The 23,716-nt window shown below is 41.1% G+C and overlaps 1 protein-coding gene across 5 annotated transcripts; it reads left to right on the top strand.

Moving 5' to 3' along the window:
• The first annotated feature begins 17 nt into the window (after positions 1–17).
• On the top strand, positions 18–19,190 carry E2F6 (E2F transcription factor 6). 5 transcript variants are annotated; one of them, XM_017744998.1, is made up of 7 exons: positions 18–72; positions 4,743–4,791; positions 6,256–6,472; positions 6,783–6,941; positions 7,914–8,028; positions 9,058–9,196; positions 14,341–19,190. In XM_017744998.1, exons 2-7 carry the CDS (start codon positions 4,749–4,751, stop codon positions 14,388–14,390), a joined length of 723 nt encoding a protein of 240 aa, XP_017600487.1. In that variant the 5' UTR covers positions 18–72; positions 4,743–4,748; the 3' UTR covers positions 14,391–19,190. The 5 variants fall into 5 exon arrangements, with proteins under 5 accessions (XP_017600487.1, XP_017600489.1, XP_017600486.1 ...); XM_017745000.1 differs by lacking the exon at positions 14,341–19,190 and adding an exon at positions 9,918–10,991 and having other exon boundaries at positions 22–72; XM_017744997.1 differs by lacking the exon at positions 18–72 and adding an exon at positions 1,010–1,014.
• The last annotated feature ends 4,526 nt before the right edge of the window (positions 19,191–23,716 follow it).

The following is a 23,716-nucleotide window of genomic DNA, read 5'->3' as shown; positions in this document are numbered from 1 at the left end:
AGCGTGGTACCCAGGAAAGAGCTGTGGGATGCTCCCCTCCGTCGTGGCGTTGGAGCGGGCTTCCCGGGAAAGGTGATACAATGCGAAGGGATGTTTTTTCTTGCCAGTGTTACCTATAGCCTCTTAATTGAGCTAAGTATGTTGTAGCTAAGTATGAGAAAAAGGGATTACAACTGTGTTTTCTCCTCTAAACGTCTGTGATGTTGAGGTAGTCATCTTACATGCAGCTGCCACCACTACTTCTAGCAATGCTATGAAGTAGCTAACAAAAAAGCCTATTTCGTAAAACTTTTAAAAATCTGCTACTTTTTTTGGTTTATCCTGATGGTGTGTACATTTAATTTTGTGAAACTTCTTCAAATTTATTACTGCTTTTTTTAATTAATCTTGACAGTTGGGCTAAATGTTACTTGGTAGTACTTTCTTAAAGCTATGAAAGAGTTCACATAAGTTTTTGGGTGGGTAATTGAAGTGATGATTGTAAGAAGCAAATCGTGTTTGGCGCAGCTTCTTTATGTAGATATTTAGATGAGTTTTCAATGGGTGATACTTTCCTGAATCAGCTGCTCATAGACAGGGAAGTCAAAGATGTAGTAATTATTAACAGCCTTGGCTGTAATGGGCATGGAATAGTGGGTGTTGAGGAATATATCTAGTATGGGTAGCTCAGTTTGCAGGCAGCTGATGGGTGGGATCCCAGGACAAGAGGCCATGGACTGCCAATCCTTTGGATAACAAAAGGGCACAGAGATGGTGGCACTGCCGAGGTGGATGGAGAGACACAGCAGGAGCAGAGGACTCAGGGGGAAGAGGAAGATTCACCTGGGCAAACTGTGAGAGTATAAAAATGCAGAAGTTCCTTTATTGTGGATCTGTCTTTGGAGGTACCTGCTTGAGCTGTTTCTGTGTTGCTGCACCATGAATAAATTGTTTTATGGAGAGACACCTGAGACTCTGCAGTGGAAAACCTGGGGTTGAACCAGTGGGGAAACATGGCCTGATGGTGTGAGTGTGGTGTGTAGGGAGCCAAGTGGGCCTCGCAGTAGCTCACTGAAGCTGCCCACCATGAAGGGGCTTCAGTCCCAGCAGTGATAGCCTCTGTCACTGGGAGTGTGACTGCCAGAGAGTCTCATGAATGGTCAGACAGGGAAATGTTCTTAACAGTGGGATATTCAAGGCCCTGAGTATAGTAAGGAAGGCTAGTAGCACAGTGCAGAACCTGGCTTCCAGCTTATTCAGTCTTCAAGACTTCAGTTTATTCTGTCAAGAGGTAGTTGAGATATTTGAGAAGGCAACTTCAGAAGCCAGAGGAGCTGAAGAGATGGAGGTCAGTATGGAGAAATACATTTCATCATGACACTCCTGGCAAAAAGAACATACGCTGGATAGTCTAAAAGGACAGACTAAAGAACAAGGATAAAAACTGTCTGGACATGGACATGATGATTGGAAAGCCAGAGTTGTTGTGTTGAAATTAGCAAGGAATGTCAAAGGTCACAGTATTAAAGAAATTTTCCTGTCTGACCATGCAGGAGCCACTCTTGTCAGTCACTCTCGCACCACCTGAGCTGGGATTGAGGCCCTTTTGCAGCTGCACCCCCACACTCACACAGTCAGACAAGGTCCCCTCACCAGCTCGACCCCAGGTTTCCCATAGCAGACTCTAAGACATCTGGATCCTTAAAATAACTTGGTACAACAGCTCAAGCAGGGATCCCAAACAAAGGAAACCTTGGGCATGTATATCCTGTTAGGTTTTTGTGGTCAGGTTTTGATAGCGGGGGGAGGCTACAGGGTGGCTTCTGTGAGAAGCTGCCAGAAGTTTCCCTCATGTCCTTCAGACCCAATGCCAGGCAGCTCCAGGATGGATCTGTCACTGGCCAAGGCAGAGTTAATCAGAGATGGTAGTAGTGCCTCTGTGATAACATACGTAAGAAGGGAAAAAAAGTTACTGCACAGTTGTAATTGCAGCCAGAGAAGAATGGAGTGAGAATATGTGAGAGGAACAACTCTGCAGACACCAAGGTGAGTGGAGGAAGAGGAGGAGGCGGTGCTCCAGGTGCTGGAGCAGAGACTCCCTACAGCCTGTGGTGCAGCCTGTGGTGAAGCAGCTGCACCCCTGCAGCCCATGGAGGACCATGGGGATGCAGAGATCCATCTGCAGCCTGTGGAGGAGAGCTAGGCTGGCACAGGTGGATGCCTGAAAGGAGGCTGGGAACTTGTGGGAAGTCCACACTGGAGCAGGCTCCTAGCAAGGACTCATGGAGAGTGGAGCCCATTCTGGAGTAGGTTGTCTGGTAGGACTTGTGACCCTTGACCCTCGCTGGAGCAGGCTGTGCCCTGCACCCAGGACTGCACCCTCAGGAAAAGTGATCCACATTGATGCAGCTGGTGGAGGAAGAGCTGCTGCTGTGAGATAGACCCATATTGGAGAAGTTCATGGGAGGCTGTCTCCTGTGGGAGGGAACTGCACACTGAAGCAGAGGAGGGACTGCCCTCCCTGAGCAGCAGCAGGAACAACATTTGATGAACTGACCATAACCCCCATTCCTGTCTCGGTGCACTGCTGGTGTGGAGGAGGTAGAGCTTGGGAAGGAGGGAGGGGTGGGGGGAAGGTGTTTTTTTAAGACACGTTTTACTTCTCATTATTATGCTCTGGTTTTATTGGTTATAAGTTCAAATTAATATTCCCCAGTTGAGTCTGTTTTGCCCATGATGGTATTTGGTGAGTGATTGCTCCTGGTCCTTAGGTCAACTCATTAACTTCTTGTTACATCTCTCCCCTGACCACTTATGCAGGGCAGTGATAAAGCAGCTAAAACACTACATACCCTCACAGTGTTAAGCGTGCCAAAGCCTGGGGATGCTCAGCTCCTTCTGTCTCTGAATGTCCTGTCACCTGGCTGGCAGCACAGTTCACGGCGTCTTGCCTGGGGCTCCCACCGTCCAGAGCTCAGCGTACAGCTCGCACTGCAGCTGCACCCCGAGCTACCTGTACTGAATGTATTCTTCAAGAGTTACATCAGCAGTAAAGGGGGGGAGGATGGGATGAGGAACCTGCTGCTAAATGGGGCCGGTGATTTAGGAGGAGTAAAGGCGTGTGAGGCTGCCGTACTCGGACACTTTCCATGGCTTTTCAGATCGGATGTCCATTAGGCTTTGTGTCTTAAGGAATGACCAGCGACAGAAAAGTGGCAAGTTAGGAATCTTCTTGTGAAAGCTGAACCCAAACAAATCTGTAAGATCCTCTTGGGGTACATCCTGAGAGAGCTGGCTGATGTCGTTGTGAGGTTGCTCACATGACTTTTGAGAGGTTGTGGAAATCAGCTACAGCTTAAGACAGTCTCACTTCAGTCCCTTTGAAAGCCATGAAGCAAATTTCCTTGGAAACTATTTCTAGGCACATAAAGGAGAATGTGGTTGAATAACCAGCATAACTGTACTTGCAGCCTGATTACCCTTGCTGGTGAAATGACCAAATTTGTAGATCAAAGCCATGGATGTCAACTACGTTAGCTTTATCAGGACTTACTGAAAGTCTTACCTTCCTCTTGAAGTTGGGAAATTACAGATGGTAAAATACCACACAAGTAAAAAGTCCTTGGCTGGACCACCAGGAACAAAGAGGAGTGGTTAGTAATTCATACTTCACTCAGAAACATTATTAATTCTTTTCCTCAGGGGTCTGTCCTAGGGCCTGTCCTGTTGATAGGTGGAGGATGTGAGGTGCCCCCTCATGATGTTTATGGGCTGGAGGAAGGGGTCATCTATGACCTCATAAACTTCAACCCAGGAAGTTGAAAATCAAGTGTCAAAGTCTACCTGGGCCTTTACCCTGCAGTGGTACAGGCTGGGGGACCACCCTGTTGAAAGGACCTGGCTGTCCTGATGGACAGTGGGTTAAATGTGCACCTGCACTGTGCCCTGACATTGAGGCAGATGAGGCTGTCTTAGCCGGAGACTAAACAATAAATTGAGGGAAGTGATTCACCTTCCTTACTTGGCATGTATTAGGTTGCCCTTGGAATGCTGTTCCAGATTTAGGCCCACTAGTGTAGGAAGGCTGTTAATATCCTGAGGGTGCTTGTTAAGCCACAGCAGCCCTTCAGTAGAATCATACAATATCCTGAGTTGGAAAGGACCCATAATTGTCAAGTCCAGCTCCTGTCCAAGCACAGGACAACCCCAAAAGTCACACCATGTTCCTGAGAGCGTGTCCAGAGCTTGTTGAATTCTGTCAGGCTTGGTGCTGTGACCACTTGCTTGCAGAGCCTCTCCCAGTGCCTGACCACCCTCTGGGGGAAGAACCTTTTCCAAGTGTCCAACCCAAACTTCCCCTGACACAGCTTCATGCTGTACTTGCAAGGAAGTTAACAACTTTAAAAGCTGGCCAGATACTTCACAGTAGTACATGATGGGAGACTGAAAGGAAATGGCCATGAATTGGAAAAAAAAGAAGCAAGAGAGGTTGCAGTTTGCCTGAGCATCAGCGTGTTCAATAGTGTTTCCTAATTTCAAAAACAGAGTGAGTTGTGCTGAGATTAAGGGCTGAAAATTCTGGCAGGAATTAAAGAGCATGTATTCCTTCTATCTGGTGACACTTTTTCACAGTGATAGCTGTTGAATTGTCAGACCTGTGATGGCTTAACATCTAAAGTAGATTTGAGGATTTCTTCTGAAGAAGCTCCCCCTGTAGATAACATTTTATGACAGATTGTTTTTTCCTTTTTTAATTTCCTCAGTCACCAATGATCGACCTGAATGTGTACAATGATGCACGGCATGTGAAAAGTAAGTTTCTACGTTTCATGTGTGAAAATTAATCTTGCAGTATTTCGTGCCTTTCTACAATGTCAGTACATGCTGTAGACAAATGAAATATTGTAATGTATTTAATATCAGCAGAGCAGGAGAAATGCTGAGTACTGATTGAAATAACAGATGTGAAGCAAAACATTCTTTATAGTTTCTCTTCTTCAGATCTGCTGCAAGTATACTTTCCCACTGCTGTAAAGAAAATAATGCACAGGAAAAGTGAGTTAGAGAAAACTGGAACAACATACTGGCAAATGTTGGTTTTCAACTGGTGTTAATAAATGCGAAAATAAACTTGAGTGAATTTCTGGGTGTTGGGGATTTGTTTATTTTCTCACCAGTTGAATTGTTTCACACATTTCACAGTAGCACAGTCCAAAACTGAGTTGTTGGACCTGTCACTTCGTGTTAGAGTGCACAAACTTGCAGCCATGGAATGAGTGTGATACATTAGGAGTAAAAGTACGTGTCTTATTCATTGTGGGAAAAATACTGATGTTTGAAGAGTGTTTTCTAGGGAACTTTGTTTACACACACACTCACCTTTTCTTGAAGCATTAGACTGGAATATTGCTCAGGGACACAGGTTGATCAGATGAAATACCTGGTTTGCTTTACAGGAGAAAAGACAAGTAACAGCAGAATTTGACAGTCTTTCATTGACTGGCATCAAATGAGTGTGTGCATACCATGAGCTTTTTGTGCCTCAAAAATAGGTGCTTTTTTGTGCTTTTTGCATACGTAAATAACAATTTCTAGTTACTCATCAGTGACTTCTGCTGTTTCTGCAAATATGTTGGTAATGGATACACACAGCACAGGGATCTCTTTTAAACCAGGGTGTCAGGGTATGTGTAGATCTTTGTTGTGTTAGTAAATCAAACAATGGAATGACCAGTTCTTTTGCCCTGAGACCAAACATTACAAGCAGAGTTTGTCTACATACTAAGTTCTTCAATTCCTGAAGAGATTGGTCATGTCCAGGCTGAAACAGTCCTGAAGCCAAGCTGACTCCTGAACCATACCTGATGGTTACATGGGAGGTCTGCTGGTTAAAATGGACCAAAAGGTTTTCTCTGGCAGCACTTCAACACTATCTATAGTTAACCAGAGGTTTCATTGGTATTTGTTCAGTGATCCGATCTCAAAGTCCTATAGAACATAAAGTTACTCAGCTGTTAATATCCATACTAGCAGTGTGGAGTCATGAATGTTGAAAGCATAAAAATGCATGCTTGCTGTTTAGATGAAGTCATTGCAAACAAATGAAGGTATGTGTAGTTAATAGGCTTTATATAATGCCATTGCAAAGTTAGCATTAAAAACTGCGGTGCTTCCAGACTTTTATCTTCATTGTTACTTCATCACCATCACTTTTTTAAAGTAATACTTCATGCTTGTGTAGTAGCTTACCCTAAATATTCTACCAAAACTTTACAGCAACTGTAGAGGCCAAAAGGCCTCGATTTGATGCATCCTTGGGGCTTTTGACACGAAGATTTATGGCTCTTCTCAAAAAAGCTCCAGATGGTGTCCTTGATTTAAATGAAGTAGCAGCAACGCTTGGAGTACGAAAACGAAGAGTGTATGACATCACCAATGTGTTGGATGGAATCCACTTGATTCAGAAAAGATCTAAGAATCTTATCCAGTGGATGTGAGTAGGCTTTGAAACTTCTCGTTACTGAAACAGTAAATCCCAATAATGTTGAGTAATGTTAATAACTTTGAGAGTATTTTTAAGCATATTGAATTACTTCTCACAGATATTTTAAGTTCTTCTGGATCCTTAGGCTGTGTGAATTACCTAATATGTTAACACGTATCAAGTGCAGAAGTACATGGAAGCATATTTCAGCAGAGTAAAGGATGCCAGAGTTCCTTACTCCTTTCTGTTAGTATACTTGATGTTTAATAAACAGGCTTTTATTTATACAAACTACTAGACAACTTTCGTATTCTTCTAGAGGTAATAATCTTGACCAAGTTGTTGGAAAAGCAGCAGAGCAGCAAAACCTTAAAGATGAACTTTCTGACTTATCAGACATGGAAGAAGCTCTGGATGAATTAATCAAGGATTGTGCTCATCAGATATTTGAACTAACAGATGACAAAGAAAATGCAAAATATCCTTTTAACTCTTGCATTACTTTAACACATCATTTTGGTTGCACATACGTATCTAGTAAGAAGTGTAGGCTGATAGCACAGGTATGCAGTACTGCTTGGTAATGAGTTTTATAATAGCAGACTTTTTGATTATTTTGTATTTGGGAATGCCACTCGTGTGCCTTGCTTTGCAGTATTCTGGACAGTCTGGCGTGTCCTCAGGGGAGTGCTGCTTGTGTGACCTTTCCACTCCAGAAGAAAGAAGTGGGGCAATAGTCTTAGTACCCTGACCATCACCTTGTTCTCTCTGAGTTGTCTCAGGGGCAGGTGAGATCCAAGCTGCTTAGTGAGATGACAAAGAGGACTCAAAGTGGAGTCCGAGAGGCCTGTTGCCAAGGAGATATAATGGTATGTTGGTTGTGTCCTAATACTGTTCTCTGTTGAAAGAGGTTCTGGTGCAGTTTTGATTTTCAGATGGGTTTTGACAATAGAAAAGAGATTTTAATGTATCACACAAAGATTGAGTTTTGGCTTTGGGTTACAGTAAAATATTATTAGCTCCCTTGTTTGGCAAGATGTCAGGGTATGTGCTCAAATGGAATGTGCCCATTTTCTTTACACCTTACTGGTTAAGAAAATAATTTTATAGTGTGCCAGGAAATTAGTTTCATGCTATTACAAAATAGAATGTAGTTTCTGAAGGACAGAATTCCCTCTGCTTTGTGGACTTATGACAGCATCTGTGAAAACTGTTTGGGGATTTTTTAACATTGAATATATTTTTAAAAGTTTTTTTCCTTCCAAAAAATACAGAAAAGTATTTTTCCACTTGTTAGCTGATACTTCATTTTATAAAGCTAATATTAACCTCAGCTGAATTGTTGATCAATTTTCTTAAGTTGGTATTCTGCCTCAACATATCTTGACATCACACTCTTTGCTTCTGTCCATTAGCAAATTACTTTACAGAATCCTTGACCAATGTATACACTAGCTTATGTGACATACCAAGATATCCGAAGCATTCAGGCATTTCAGGAACAGATTGTGATCGCAATCAAAGCTCCAGAGGAAACCAAATTGGAAATACCAGTTCCTAAAGAAGTAAGACTTAAACATTTCTCCTAAGGGAACAAAAGTTCTCAAATTTGATTTTTTGCAGCAGCAGTCAGTAATTGACTTCCAGTTTCTTTGTCATGCAGATATCAGTAGTTCATTGTTCTTGTGTTCCACTAAACAATGCTGTAGGGATAATAGTCCTAGAAACTTACTTGCAGTATTTTTCTTTTTACCTAAATTATTAAGCCATAAATGTATCTGAGCTTTAGTTACCTGGTTTTGCTAGAGAGAATGGAACAGCTGTAATAAAGTATGCAATGTACAGTATGGTTGGAAAAAGAAAACATTTTGTCACTCTGGTAGTTCATATCTAGAGGGATATTTCATGGAGTGGGGCTGTGCCCTGTCCTCACCCCACGGTGCAGTACACAGGCTCCATTCTGGTCTCACAGAGGAGCCGGACCTTTGCCCACTGCACCCAGCAGTGCTGCACCTGCTTAGTGGGGCCTGTGTACTGGGAACCCACTGTTGGTAGTGCTCTAAGAGGACAAATCCTGGAAGTCAAGATAACAAATAGAATTTTAATTCTACTTTCTTTTTTGCGTGAGCATTTTTGATAATCTTCTTAATTGCGTAGTCATTGAAGTTGCCTTGCTGTGTGCGCAGAAAGGTAGGGATATCTTAGGAAAAGGAGATGAATCAGTAGAACCAAAAGAGTTAGATCCACTGCATAGATCTCCAGTACTTCCCCTGGTCAAAGCAGCTGTCTCTTATCCAGTGGAGATGAAAAAGAGACAATTTCAAAGGCCTCCTGAAGCAATAAAAAGACAGGATTGAAAAAGTTGTATATTAGAACAGAGTATTTTCTCCATTGTGCTTAATTCTGCACAATAATTGTCCTACAAATGTATGTAATAGTCATAATTTATGTGGAAGTAGTAACACAATTTTAAATAGTTACGTCATTCCTGTATTTGTTCTGTTCTTAACCTATTGTCTTTAAAATATGTGCAAAAATAGATAAGGATGTGCAAGATTTGTTATTTGGATTATATGCAAGTTGCTGTTTTATAGGATCACATAGAAGTACATGTGAAGAGCACAAAAGGACCCATTGACGTGTATCTGTGTGAGGTGGAAAAAGAGAAGCCAGGTGCCAACACTTGTGAAGATATGGATACTTTCACTAATGAAACTGTTCATTCTGATGAAGGTAACATCCTCGTTTTACAATTTATCCACACGTAGTAGGTTTTTTTTAAGATGGTTGTACCGTTCTGATTAAGTTGTAAGCTGAACTGTTGAACAAGTATAATTTTCTGAGCATAGTTTGTGGGCCAAGATGTATGGGAGTGAGTATAGGAAATGCCTACAAGAGAAGTCTCTGCTGTTGTGTTACCTCACAGCAGCAGGAGGTCAGAGAGTCAAGCACATGCATATACAGCAAGGCACTCTTGTTCCCTGACCTTTTCCTTCCTTTGCTCTTTGCTGGTTTCCTGTCGGAGCTGCGCTCTGGATGGAGCGCTGTGTGTCAGTTCTCAGCTGCTGCGGTACAGAGCCCAGCTCAGCTGAGATTGTTGCCATGAGAGTTACAATGCTGTTTTGAACGAGGCTGTGCTGCTGCTCATTCCCTGCCCTAAGGGAGGGCAGACAGAAGAGGGGATGTAGTATTTTAATCTCCTAAACCAAGATTGGATGGAATATAGAGTCTGAAGAACCTTAGTGCTACAGGATGTTGTGGCTTAAAAATAAATGTGGCAGGAATTGCAGTAGCTCAGAACACAAAGGAAAAATTATTTTTAGCCAGTGCTGCTTTATAGTTGAAGGGAAGAGTTTTTCATCCTAGGCATTTTTTATTTTGCTTGTGAAATAACTCAGAATTGTATTTTCTACAATGACAGTAATCATATTCCTTTTTTACTTTCCTTTCAAAGTGAGATCTCCGATGGCAGAGAAAAAACCATTTGAGATGCTAGATTAATTACAACACAAAAATCTAATACAGAATGTAAATATCTGTATTATAGGGCTTTTCCAAAGCTGCTTGGATCTGCAAACTTCGTAACCTGAAATGTTCTAAAGTGTTTTAAAAAACCAGCAGCGAATTGGTTGAGTGCTTTCACAGGATTGCTTATCTTCCCAAGTCAAAAGACAAGAGTTTCTGGAGTTGCTTTTAGGATCTTTGTTTTCTTAATTGCATGTGATCTAGAGAACTTTGGGGAAATGGTCTTTTTACCTTATAATTTTAATCAGAAAACATAGATAATAAATTACTTCCAAGAAGGAGGGTTGGAAAACTATTTCTGGAACAGTCCACAATCTGTGTGAGAATGTATAAAATGAAGAAATGCACTTTTCAGTTCTGAGGCTGCACTACTAAGCAGGATTGTCAAATACGAGTGTAACAAAGAACTGGTGTATTGGAAGCCTTTGTTAAAAAGAACAAGATGTAAATATCCTGAGAGTTATGCCTTACACTGTGTAGGTGCTGTTTGCATCCAGCTCTACGTGAACTGTGGTATCAGCACTGAAGTGAAACAGTTGGGCTTTGTGTACATACTTGTATCATTTCTAGGTAGTTACTTATGTAGATTTATTGAGATGGTTTGCATTTCTGCCTTTGTACAGCAAAGAAATAAAATAAGCTTACAAAAATATTAAATAGTCTAATGAAACATGTTGGGTTGCCTTTGCTGCAATTCACTGGGTGACTACAAACATTTTAAGCTATGTGAAAATTTAAAATCTGTTTTACATGGTGCTGTCAGATAACACTTAGATCTGGATCTTGTGATACCACGGTACTGTAGCAGTTTTCAGAAGAATGATCAATAACTACTTAAATTCGTCCCTTCCAGTTTCTAGAGTTTGCATACAGCAGAGCTTTAGCCGAGTATTGTGATGTCTTTGTGGCTCAGCTTGCAAAAATGTGTAAAATACTTAATGAATGTGACTATATTCATCCATGTTTTGTGTCCATAAAACAAAGCTGTGGAATTTGGATACTGGATTTTCTAAGGGAGTGAACTGTCACTGTACAAATGCCATGCTTGGGCTCACTTCATCCCAGTATCAGAAAATGTGCACCAGATGTTTCTGTAGGGGTGAGGTGGATGGGGGGTGGGTTGGCAGGTTTGATTTTAAATGGGAAGTCCAGGTCCTTGTTTTCCTGATCACACAGTATTGACAACTATACATCTACTCACAAGTGAGAACAACAAAGCTAATAAAGCCCTGAATGTTTTAGCCAGCAACTCCACAGCTATTTTAGACAGATGCAGTGAAATTAAATGCTCTATGTTCTACAACACAAATAATGTGGGGCAGGTGGCACTGATGAGCTTAAATATACCTAAATACAGATTGAGAGTTAATTCAGTTTCCCACAAGGTTCACTGATTCTGTAAAATGCATTGTAGTATACTATGCAAATCGGGGAAAAACACCAAGTGCAAGCTTGTGTCAGAAAGTAATTTTGACTTTTTTTTTTAATGTCCTACCAACTTCCAGCTCCAGAATACAGGACTTCAGTATAGGATACTATTTTTTGTTGTTATGAAATTCAAACTACAGGCTGTGCTGTTATAATAATAAATAAAAGCAAAGTGACAGCACAGTTAATACGTAGAAGACAGTAAAAATGAGGAGGTGAAGCTGGGAGTGAGGATTAAAACTAAGAAAGCATTTTTTTTGCACAGGACAATTGTCCTTTTCCTTCAATGACTGGTTTCTTTTCAAATGCCAGACTCTCTATTTGATGTTTCTGTTTTGGTGGGTGGGGAGGTCTGTGCTGAAGAGAAGTATTGATTCCCCCCTACACTAGTTCAACAACTCAGGACAATGTTTGCCATGAAACGTGTAAAAATTTCCAGCACTAACAACTAATTACGAATGCTGTATGTTGGGATGGGTTTTTGTTATGTGATCATAAAATCCTCAAATAGTTTGGGTTGGAAGGGACCTTAAAGATCATATAGTGCCAGTCCCTCTGCTTTGGGCAGGGATGCCTTCCCCTACATCACGGAATTATTTAAGTTGGGAAGAACTCCAAGACCATCAACTCCAACCTTTGACAAAACACCGCAACATCAACTAGGATCATAGCACTGAGCATCAGATCCAGTTGTTCTTTGAACTCCTCCAGGGATGGTGACTCCACCACCTTCCTGGGCAGCCTGTTCTAGTACTTCTCAATGCTTTCAGTGAAGAAATTCTTCCTGGTCTCCAACCTGAACCTTCCCTGGTGCAGCTTGGGGCCATTTCCCCTCATCCTGGTTGCTCAAAGCCCCATCCAACCTGGCCTTGAACACTTCCAGAGATGATAATGCATCCACAGCTTCTCTTGGCAACCTGTTACAGTGCCTCACCACCCTCATGGTAAAGAATTTCTTCCTAATATTTAGTCTAAACCTACCCTCTCATTCCTACCCATTACTTAGACCTTATCTGTAGAGTAAGGAAGTATATTTTTACAAAATAACCATCTTAAAAATGTTAAGGAAGTCTCTTCAACATCAGAACAGTTCATTTAAATGAAACATTAGGATTTTTCTGATTTTTCTAGCTGTGTAATTAATTTTTTAACCACACAATTGTCACAGTGAAACAGGAGAAGCTGTAATATGACAATTATTAAGTACATCTGTTGTTTTAATAGTGCACCTTCAGTGGAACGAATGGACTTTTGAAGATTAAACCACTGTTGTTACTACTTGGTTACGTACAGTGTTACCCATTGGTGATGCTGGAAAACAATGTACTGTATAAGCTCAGTGCGCTAACTAGCTGAAAAGATTCAACCTGGACTTGAAAAATTCCTGAGTGATGCTGAACTTACATGCAAGTTACAAGCTCACTTGTAAATGTGACCGGACCTAACTCTGAATTTGTATAATAATGCTTGATTTTTTTCTGAGAGATTATTATTTTTGTTGAGTCCATATCTGTCCATTTTCAGTATATTTGTATGTGTAAGAAGCTCTCTTGGCTATTTGAGGACTCTAATAAATTAAAAGGCTCTAATAATCTTTTTGTCTTCCCTTCAATAAGAATGGCTTAGCATCTAAATGCATTAATCAGCAATAGCAACAACCAGGATCCATAATTATGAAATGCCTGGTTTTGCTGACTCTGCAATTGAAACAAGTGCTGCAGGTTGCCAGTTCAGCCCTTATTTCGTGTGGGAAATCACGGAGTTTTCAGATGTGAATGGCAGTTTTCAATAATGTGATTTTTAAAGAAGAGAGAAGATCCTGCAAAGAATGTCTGTTGGAAAGCACTTGAAAGCCAGCAGATTTCTTCATTTTGAATAATCTTTTTAGTGTGCGTGAAGAGCCTTATTTATAAGCATAATTGAACATTGATTGCAAAAGTCACTTTAGCTGATCCTTGTCAGTGGCAAAGTTCACCTGCTGGCCAGGCCATGGGCTGCTCCCAAGTGCTGAGGCTGGCTGCAAGCTCTAAACCCTTGTGTTCTGTGATCCTGGTGCATGGGCTGGCCCTGGCGCCCTGCTGAGACCTCAGTAACTGCTGAAGAGTTTATCTGGAACACGCATCTGCTGTTTTTGGGTCCACTTCTGATCTGCCAGGGGTAACTTTTGAGAAGTGTGTTGAGGCTAAAATCACATAAACTACACTTGATTGTATAGGCTATATACATCTACACGAGGTTCTCACATAGATGTTTACTGAAGGATTGCCATACTCGTTTGTCAGAAAGCATGATCTATGTTCCGAAGGAAATCTTAATGATGTTTGCAGAGAAAGGGCAGCCTGGTTCTGTCCATGTAAGGCATCTGTGGTTCCTTCCCTCCCTGCCACCCCGCTGCAGGCAGACAGCGGGCGATCTGAGGGCCTGGAGCACCATGTGGACATGGGCTGATGGAAGCTTCTCACCATGTGATCCATGAATGAGGTGGTGTTTGCAATTGCCTCTGGATGGGGTTATAGAAGACAATCCTAGAAGCTGTAACAGCAAATTCAAAGATCAAAGGTCAGGACATCACAACTCTTCCTCTTTTATTGACTTGTATTAGGCCACACTGTGGTGATGCATTCCCCCCACCCCGGCCACACTGTGATCTCAGAAATGCTCATTAGGCCTCAGCCTTGACAAACAGCAGGTGGCTGAGCTCCTCTTGAGCTTATCAGAAACACTCTCCCAGGAACTTGTGCTGTCTAACAAGCTCCTGTGTTTTAACGAACAGCCTTGGAAACTTATTTTTGTTGCCTGAATAACAACCTAAGTGGAATACTATTTTTGTTATCAAACTTTCAAAGAAAGTTACCGACCTGAATTGCTGCAAGGATGGAAAATTACTATGACTAAAGCCAACTCTCTTGCAACCCTATAAACAGCAGTCCAAAGTGAGACCCTTGGAGCTCTCTTGGACCACAGTGTGCTGTGACCAACATCTCCCTCTCGGGGCCAGTGAACTCTCAAGTTTGCTGTACTCGGAGGATCGCCAAACTGATGGATCCTGGACTGATACACCGATTCCTCAAGGCTCAACCATAGAGAAGATGCAAAGGCATCCGACGTGAGTACTTCCCTGAACTTGACGGGAATTTTTCACAGGCATATACCTACTACAGACTCTTCATGTTTGTGTGCATGCTGTGAGAGACTGAACTTTTAATGGATAATGACTCAAGATACTCTCCATTTGTGGAGACACCAGGGTGCCTTGTTGAAGCCTGGTTTGGAGGTGGAGGAGGTGAGGTTTTGGATGTGCAGTGGTTAACCTCTGCTCTGATAAGACTGAGGGTGAATGATGTGCTATGAGTGAGAGAGAAGACAGGTCCTGTGGAGATGGGATGGTGCCTCCTGTCATGCTAAGGTGCTCTCCCTTGTGCATACCACGGGGTTGTAGGGTTCACTCAGTGGGGCTCCCTCCTCCTTCCCTCAGGAAAGTACCTGGACATTCATGTTGGGCTGAGGGTGTTCGTCTCTGCTGATGGGCCATAATTGACTCAACTGCTGGTGTGATGGGCAGCAGTGTTGTCTTAGATGATGCCAAGGACATAATTCCGTGATCTGCAACATTACACCATCCAGTGTGAAGCTCCCCACCCTGTGGGAGGTACCTGGGCATTCCCACCTGAACCTGAGTGACATAAACCTAATAGATGTGTTCTGCAGATTATCCTGGGGGTTTTTCCCCACCCTTTCTTTCGGACTTCCCTAACCACCCGAAGGATCCAACCTGCAATCACCATTTCAGCCAAGACTGTGGAACAACAAAGTCTCATCACAGGGCCTATGGGTGGTGAGATCTTCACAGTCTTGCCCTCTCTCCTTTCTTTTCCCCTGCACATGTCCTTGGGTGAGGTGGTTGTGCTTTCATATTGCAACACTTTCATGTTATGTTACTACAGATAATAACAACCAAAATTGTTATTATACACACCTGTTTTCCTCTGCAACCGAATTGTTCTATAATGAGCCCTACATGTGTATATTTACAAACACTGATAATTCAGTGTCATTTCACTCTAATCCATCCCAGGGGATCTATTAGCAGGAGCCTGGGCTACCTTCACCTTCTGCAACGGGTCATATCACATGTGAGTGTGAATATGACATAGCAATTGTACTAGGAATGTTCTAGATTCTTAAGTACTTTCAATTTGTAGTAAGTCAGGCCTGTAGGTAAGTTGTTATATATTAAATTCTGCATGAATCTATTGCTAAATTGTTTAGCTTCAGTTATCTATTAAGTACTGTTAAGTTTAAGTGTTCTTAAGATTAAGTGCTGTTAGGTTTTGTTAAGTGTTGTTAGGCCTTTAGGGATAAACTCTTGCTGAAGTCCTGGCTCAGTTTAGCGCAAGGGTTCACTATGAACCAGCAGGAGGGTCTTCTGTATTCCTTTTTATCCTTATCTTTTCCTATCCTTTTCTCTTTCCCCTTGTCCCCCCCAGACTACATGTAGATACTTTTGGGTTTATTTTTGTTTGGATTGGTTGATTTTGGATTTTTGTTTGCTTTTCCTCCATCTGTTTTAACCATCTAGTAAATAGTAGAGTGAACCTTGCCAGCAAACTTTGTTGTGTTGTCACTTTTATATTAAACCTGGTTTTGCTGAATCACTTTGCCAATGATTCTTTAAGCAACCTTAAAACACTCATTTGTGACATATTTCAGAGCATCCTTCAAAAAGAAAACTTGACACTTCAAGAGAAAACTTCATTAATATAAAACTTGCAAGAAGCTATTCAGTTAAACAGTTAGCTATTTAGCTATTCAGCTAAACAGTTTTGTTTTCAGTCTCTTGTAGATCCTGATGCAAATCCTGCACAGAACTGCCTTTAGACAATGCAATATTCTTTTTCAGACAGATGAGCAATTTCGATGTTGCAGCTGTCATTTTCTAAGCAATTCTTTCCCCCCCAGCCCCCCATTCATAACCATTAAAATGTCCCAAGCAGGTTACAGGCATAGTTATTGCTTCTCTAACATGCAGCCTAGGCACATGAGAAATGAAACAAGAACTGATAAAATTCTTGCAAATTAGGAAGGTGTCAGATCAGATACAAAGTTTCATAAAGCTCAGAAAGGGAAAGGTTGTTCTTATATATATTTTAATAACAAGACACACTAATTTTTAAAAGGCTTGCTGGCTCCTAAATCTAGGATAACATTTGTGTGCACAAACTGTGACCTTGACATTAGAAGAGTTCAATTCCAAATCTGAAAAAAAAGTTACCTGTCAGAAGAAAAGTTCAAAATGCAGTAAAAACATTTCAGAATTTATTTGGATAATAAAGTTTTAAAGGGGATTCTACCAAATATTGCAAGTGGTAAAATTTTAGTGTGGCATCTGGAATAAGGGAAGGCATTAATGCCACTTTGAAAAGGACACATGGTCGGTATGTCTCATGTTGTTATTGGTAAGATCCATCCTTGCAAACTATGATGAGACTGTCTTCTGCCATTCTCATCTGCTAAGCTATACTCTGCCTCTGCTCTTGTTCTGGAGTGTCCAGAAAATAAATTGTATGTAGAATGAATGAATGAACCAATGAATGAATGAACCAACAAATGAAGTTACTCCCATTTTCCCCAGATGAGAATCATGAACCTTTAGACCATTTCTTCCTGACCATACTGCAGCTGCTTGAGTGCTGTGAGTGACACCAGACACTCTGCTGCTAGCTGGGCACTCAAGGATCAAACCAAGCTTCCCAGAAGTCAGTTGTGATCTTTTCACAATCCCTAAAACACCTACAAAAACTGGACAATATCCACACACAGCCTCCATCCCATACACTAAAGCAAGTTGCACAGAATTCAGTCAGGAGGTGAGAACTGTGATTTACTTGATAATGCACTCCCCACAGATCGTCGGAGAACCTTTTTACCAAGCAATGTTCTCACTATCAATGCCAGTAATACTTTGTGTAAGAAACAATTCCTCACAAAAAAATAATCTTCCTGGTCTTAGAAACAGCTTCAACCTCAAATGCCCAGCAATGTGTGTGAGCCTTCAGGCTGACAAGAAGCTATTGGAGGTGATGATTTCTGTATTTATTCAGCTGAAGAGAAAACAAACACATTTGAAATGATGCAAAATTATCCTGTCCTGGAAGAATATTTATGAGGGAAATATAGAGATATAGGATTAATTCTTCCTGTGATTAGAGGTTAAAATAAAGCAAAGTAAAAGCTAAATACTGTGAAAATGTTAGCATTCGTCTCTTTTGAGATAAAAAAAAGACTTAATTGCAGATTTATCTTGAAGAACTGAATAAAGTGATTAAAACAAATGCCAGTCTTTCAAACTGCCAAAGTTGACATATTGATTGTCAGTCTTCATGCAGAGATTAGTAGTTTTGATTTGTTTGGAAAGTATCAAAAACATTGATAACCCTGGGCCACTGAGAAACACAAAAGGCAAATGTGGATTAGTGTGTATTTATTTATTAATTATATGTTTCTCCCAGTCTGAAATACTCTAGACTGTATTAAAAACTTACTGCAGATTGAAGCTCAAGAATCCTACTTCTTTTCAAAAAGGTATTAAATTTGTGACATTAGATGATGATTAAATTCTTTAAAACAAGTATCTTCCAATCAAGATATACTTTATTCTCCATCTGTAAAATGCTGTTCCTTTATACATGGAGAAAGTATAAACTGCTTGGAAAGAAGGGGTTGGAAGGTTGTCCAGATATTGTCTGTATTCTGTGTATGTGTCTCTGAGGATCAGTTGCCTGGAAATGAAAACAAGGCAACAGTAATTGTTTACATAGATGTTGCCTAAAGACTTCTCAGGCATTTATGCTCTCTCTGCTGACTTTATGCCAACTGTCCATCTCTTAAATTGACACATAGAGCTATGTTTGGGGCATAAGGAGGGAAGTCTGCAAAACAGCCTTTATGATTTGGAGGGAAAATGACACAGAACTACAGGGGGGAAAAAAATCTCCCTAATGCAATTTAAAAAGCTTTTTACCACCTTTGAAATCAAAACCTGATCAGGATGGTGTGCGTTCACTTGATTGCTTCCAATCAGTTTAACAAAATCAAGGTTCAACTAGAAACAGTCATTCAGCCATGTGCTTTACTGGCAGCAAATGGTGGCTTTGAAATGGGCCTGAGTTCAGCTCTAAGTATAATTTACTCAACTTAATTGTTGCACTTTGATATTTTTGTACAGATAATTCTTAGTTTAAAAGTAATAATGGATTCACAATGGTAATACTGGTAGTACAGGTGAATTACTGAGATACAGAGCTACCATTATCAGATGGATGAGATATGTAGTTTCTCTTTCCATACACAGAAAATCTCAGTGTGGCCTGTCCTTTAGGACAGTTTTACTTACATATAAACCCATATCTCCTTTCAACACCACATCCTGCTGCTATCAGGCAGCTTGCTGCCTCTGTGCTGTGTCAATTTGCAAAAAGGGGGGACTGTCTTGATCTCCTTTGCAAACTCTGGTCAGTTCTGCTCTGCAGTGATTCCTAAGAGTGTACCAGCTTCCCCAGGACCCTCCATAGGATGATTGTCCAGCCCCAACAAAGGCAATCCCCGGACTTGCTGTGCTCCAGGAAGTAATCATGGAGGGTGCCCTGGGACAGCATCCTTTCTGAAGACAGCACTGGAGACCTCTCCACCATCTTTAAAAATGTTATCCCAGGGCTCTCATTTTTACTGCATGTCTTTTAACAAATTAAAAAGCAAAATAAATTCAATGTTCCAAACACATAAACATAATTAGCATCTTAGTGACAATTTCAGTTGAGAAGCCTAAGTGTACAGATGTACAAATAAGTGTTCCTTATGTTTATTTTACATATACTTTTTTGTTTGGTTTTTTCTTCCTTTGGTATTCTATCAGTCTTGTACTAAAGAGACAAGAAATCTGAAACATTTGATTAATCTTCAAGTATAACTTGTCTTTTTTTCAATGATGACAAAATTGTTCTCTCTCTAGGTTAAATAAACTGATATTTAAAAAAGCTTAGAGACAGGATTAACCCTTTCCTCATATCACGTCCCAGTACATTTGTTTTTTACAGTGGCCAGTGAAATGGGTTCATCCTTCCAGTATTTAGGCTTGTGTGAAACAAACACTCTATAAACACCCTGAGCTGGTGTGGAGTTTCCAGGGAAACTGGTGAAATGGAAAAAGGAAGAAATTATCTGCCATTTCTTATCTGTGTATGTCAGTTCCCCAGCCCCGCAGAGGACCCAGCTCCACAGAGAAGCACATCTACCCCTGCTGAGCCCGGGGATGCCAGAGCTGGTCCCGGCTTCCCGGAGGCTGCGGGGCCACTAGAGGGATGTCTACAACCATCCTTCCACGGCTTCTGAAGCGCCAAACCAGCACTTCACATTCCCGAGCAGCTGCAAATCACACACGGCATCAAACAGCCCTTAGAAATGCTGCAACGAATGTATCAGAGGGCTGCTCGCCGTGGTCTAGGCAGAGTATTTGGACACTACCAGTTGGAAAGATGAGATGCAATGCTGGAGTGCTACAAGGTCCAAGAGAGCTGATCAAATATCATACAGTCATGGATTCACAGAATCATTTAGGTTAGAAAGGACCTTGATGATAATCTAGATCCAACCCCACCTTGTTCTGGTTGAATAGTTTTAACACTATTAAGATCACTCTTTAATGACTACATCTAGTTACATCCTTTTTTTCCTTTATTTGTTTCCAATAGTTTAGCTTGTATCTAGTGGAATGGTGCAATCTATTTAAACTGTCAACAAGTTAGCACTAGGCTCAGTGCAAAAAGTATTTTATTTTTTTATTAGTTTATATTAGTTGACTAGAAAAGCATGAAAATGTCATAGAGAAGAGTTCCCTCTCCTACAGGGATCAACTGTTGGAACTGATAGGATGAAAGGGGCTGCAAAAAAAGGAAAATATGGGTATACTGAAGAAATAAGCATTAGTTCTAAGTGCTACCTTGTGCACTCCAGAACAGCATATGTAAGGAACCCTTATTTACTACCCTGGGTAGATGAGTCGAACCATTATATTTAATTACGTTTATTAATTTTAAAAAATTAATTCATGTGGAAAAGAAGCATCATGGATTTTAAAAGAGGTAGTAGTTAGAATTGGATTATTTATTTATTTATTTTAATAGTTAATTCCCTGGAAAATGTGTTTTCGGTCATGTCTAAACTATTTGCTTCAAATTTGCTGAATAGTTTTGGCTGGAAAAAAAACAAAGGGGATAAACTGTGTTGGAGGAAAGTCCCCAGTTACCCAACAGCTCAACGATCAGAGCATTTAGTCAGGTAGCAGACACCCATTAACAGAGGCTCTGCTGAGGCAGGCCACGCTCAGCCCTTCCTGTGACCACCTTCCTTTTGTCACAACTTCGAGGGATGGGGACACACCTTCCAAGGGAGCAGGCTGGTTCCCAGGGTAGGAAGCCGTGCTTCTCATGCTCCCCCTTGCTGACCCAACAAACTTGGTGCCTTTGTGCAGGTCAGCAGCTTCAATTGAGGAGGAATTTCCTCTTTCTCCTGCTTCATGGATACCGAATCCTTGGACAGCTTTCTAAGAAGTAGAATTCTGCTTTGAATTCCCTTGGACAAAAGTAGGATTTCCTTATTCTAAGTATATCCATGCTATGACATTCTTTCAAGCATCCAAAACAAATATTCTACATCAGATTAAAACATAACATTTAATGGTTCATGCAAAGAAATAACCTTCAGGTTATTTTCTTTCAGCAAGGACACATAGTCAGTTTAGTTATGTTCAAACTGTGCTGATTTTTATTACATTCACTGCAGTTCTTGAACAAAAATGCAATTTCCACCAAGTCTTTAAGTGATCATGAAATAGTTTGAGCACCTTCATGAAGGCTACCCTATGCTCCTTACAAACCCTTATGTCTGCAGCCACATAAAGAACTGAAAATGACATTGAGAGCTCCTGACTGCAGTCCCTGAGGTACCAGACACCACATCTAACAGCCCTTTCAAAGTGCACTGATACACTGCAGGTATTTTCTTGCTGCCTTTACTTGCATGAAGGTTGTACCAACTCCCCCCATCGTAAATAGCTAGAAACAGTCTTATTTCCCACCTAAGCTTGTTCATGGCCTTGCATACTTGCATATGCTCTTCTGCCAGCATTGTTCTGTAATGTACAGAGCTCTTAAACTCTTTGGTTGCTGTCTTTGGTGTATCTGTAGACACCACCATACACTCATTCACCTCTGCTGGATCTAGAAAACGGAGTTATTCATGCCACTTCACATAAAACAGGCTGCTTTGTTCCTTTATCTCTGCCAAATTCCCATTTTCAGTTCCTCTTCTCCAAAACAGATAAATTGAACTATTTATGCCCCGGTGTTTTCACTTGATCGTGCCCTACCCTATCTCGCTTGAGAGAGGGATGGTATACAATACCATTTATACTTCTTAATTCCACTTTTTTGTTGGCTAACGTAAGCCTGAAGTACTTCTCCTCAGCTATTTCCAAATAGTAAGTTCCCACATTACATCAGAATTTCTTACTAGTCCCCAAGGGCACATCTCTCTATAGACTGTACCATTCAATAATGTCCTGTTTCTATCATTCCCATCATTCAGCTGATCCAGATCTTCCAAGTAATATCCCAACCCTCAACTCTCTATTGATGTTATCTTCTGCAAACAGCCACCATCAGCAGCACACTCCTGGATTTCACGCTGGTAAACAAACAGGTTCCAATTTCAAAAAGTTAAACAAGATGGACCAGGACTGGTCCTTGTAATTCCTACCAGTCCAAATCTTCAAGGATTCAACTAATACCTACCCCCCTGTTTCACCCCATAAGGCACTGCTGTCCTACATGAAGTGAGCTTGTAGTTTGGGAATAGCATGATACCCTTCAGAATGTTTTATTCTCCTACAAAGAATGTACATGGAAAGGTCCTCTAATAATTCCCACTAACTTCAGCCTTCTCATATCAAAATCTTCCAAGTTTTCTTCCAATTTGGTTGCAACTACCTCTTCTAATACCTTAATTTTTCTTGTCCATGTAGTGTTTCATTTTAATATTGTCCCCCATCACCAAAGATTGGAGCAAAACTGAGATCACCTCTATGCCAGACTCTTCACACAGTCATCCCATTTACTATTTGACAGTCAAGTCAAGTCTAGTAATAACAGTAGTTAAACATACTGTCCTTGTTGGACAAATGAACAGATAGAAAAGTCGTATTTTTTCCAAGCAGGAAAAAATCCATTCAGCCTGCCTTCCTTCCTTCCTTCCCTGCTGCTTGACTCTGATGCTGTTTAAATACAAAATGTCATTTCTCCAAGACTCTAAACCCTTATATACAAAGCTGTGTCTTCACTTGCGCACTCACAACTTTTCTTATTCATATCTTACAGCCCCTGCAAGATCCCTGAGAGCAGGCACAGCAGCTGTAGTTGTTTACACCCCAGTATCAGCTGGCTTGATTTCCCCACAATTAACAGTAGCTAAGACTTGAAGAAAAGCAGATCGTAGGAATGACAGTGGTAATGCAGAGACACATAATGTGGGTATTCAGAGATGCACACAGAACCGCTGCACTAATCATCTTTTTTTAGCTTGTTCTATCCAAGTCATCTTCTACTGGCATTTCTCCCTAATGGCAGGGAGCATTCAGTGCCCAGGGTTTTACTGTCACTTTCCAAGCCAGTTCCTGCATACTTATGGCAAAAGGCCAGACCAAAAGAAGGATTGATTAGGTCCCTACAGTGGTCCTTACACCAAAATCCAAGATCACAATCCAAAAATACTCAATAGCTGTCTAACTGTGAAGGTCACTAAGTTTGCTACCTACCTCTGCCTCCATCCTGCTGAGTGCTCTCATCAAAAGGCTACAGAGCCTTTTCTTCCTGGCATCCCATTTCTTATTAACGCAATTTTCTGCAGGAAGACTTGTTCAGCAGAACGCATCCTTAAAGAGGCAAAACCACACACCAACCCCAACCTGCAAGATAGCGTCTAGGAACTTTATTTGAAGGTGTACTGTGCAACAGGAATTGCCACAGGATGGAGAAAGGAGAACATGTACATGGGTTCTTGCTCTGCTAAAGAATTCTACTTCAGCTCAGGATGGACATGCTGGTTCAGATTATGTCTCATCTAGGAAAACATGGGGCTTTGGCCACATTTCTTATAAGTCCCATTCGGTATCCAGTTGGGACCCCTTCCCGATTCTCCTCAGACTTTCTATATGGAACCTATTTCCCCAATTCTGGATTTTGGGTTCCA

Source organism: Corvus brachyrhynchos, unplaced genomic scaffold (assembly GCF_000691975.1).
Source record: "Corvus brachyrhynchos isolate BGI_N302 unplaced genomic scaffold, ASM69197v1 scaffold116, whole genome shotgun sequence".
In the NCBI taxonomy this organism is placed as follows: Eukaryota; Metazoa; Chordata; class Aves; order Passeriformes; family Corvidae; genus Corvus; species Corvus brachyrhynchos.
The sequence above is the reverse complement of the archived record's forward strand: the minus strand, read 5'-3'. Positions and strand labels throughout refer to the sequence as shown.

Excerpts from the sequence above, each read along its gene's own strand:
- E2F6 (XM_017744998.1), top strand. The coding sequence starts at position 4,749 with ATGATCGACCTGAATGTGTACAATGATGCACGGCATGTGAAAA. Across the intron at positions 6,473-6,782 it reads AAGAATCTTATCCAGTGGAT|AGGTAATAATCTTGACCAAG; the intron begins GTGAGTAGGCTT and ends GTATTCTTCTAG. Across the intron at positions 8,029-9,057 it reads AAATACCAGTTCCTAAAGAA|GATCACATAGAAGTACATGT; the intron begins GTAAGACTTAAA and ends GCTGTTTTATAG.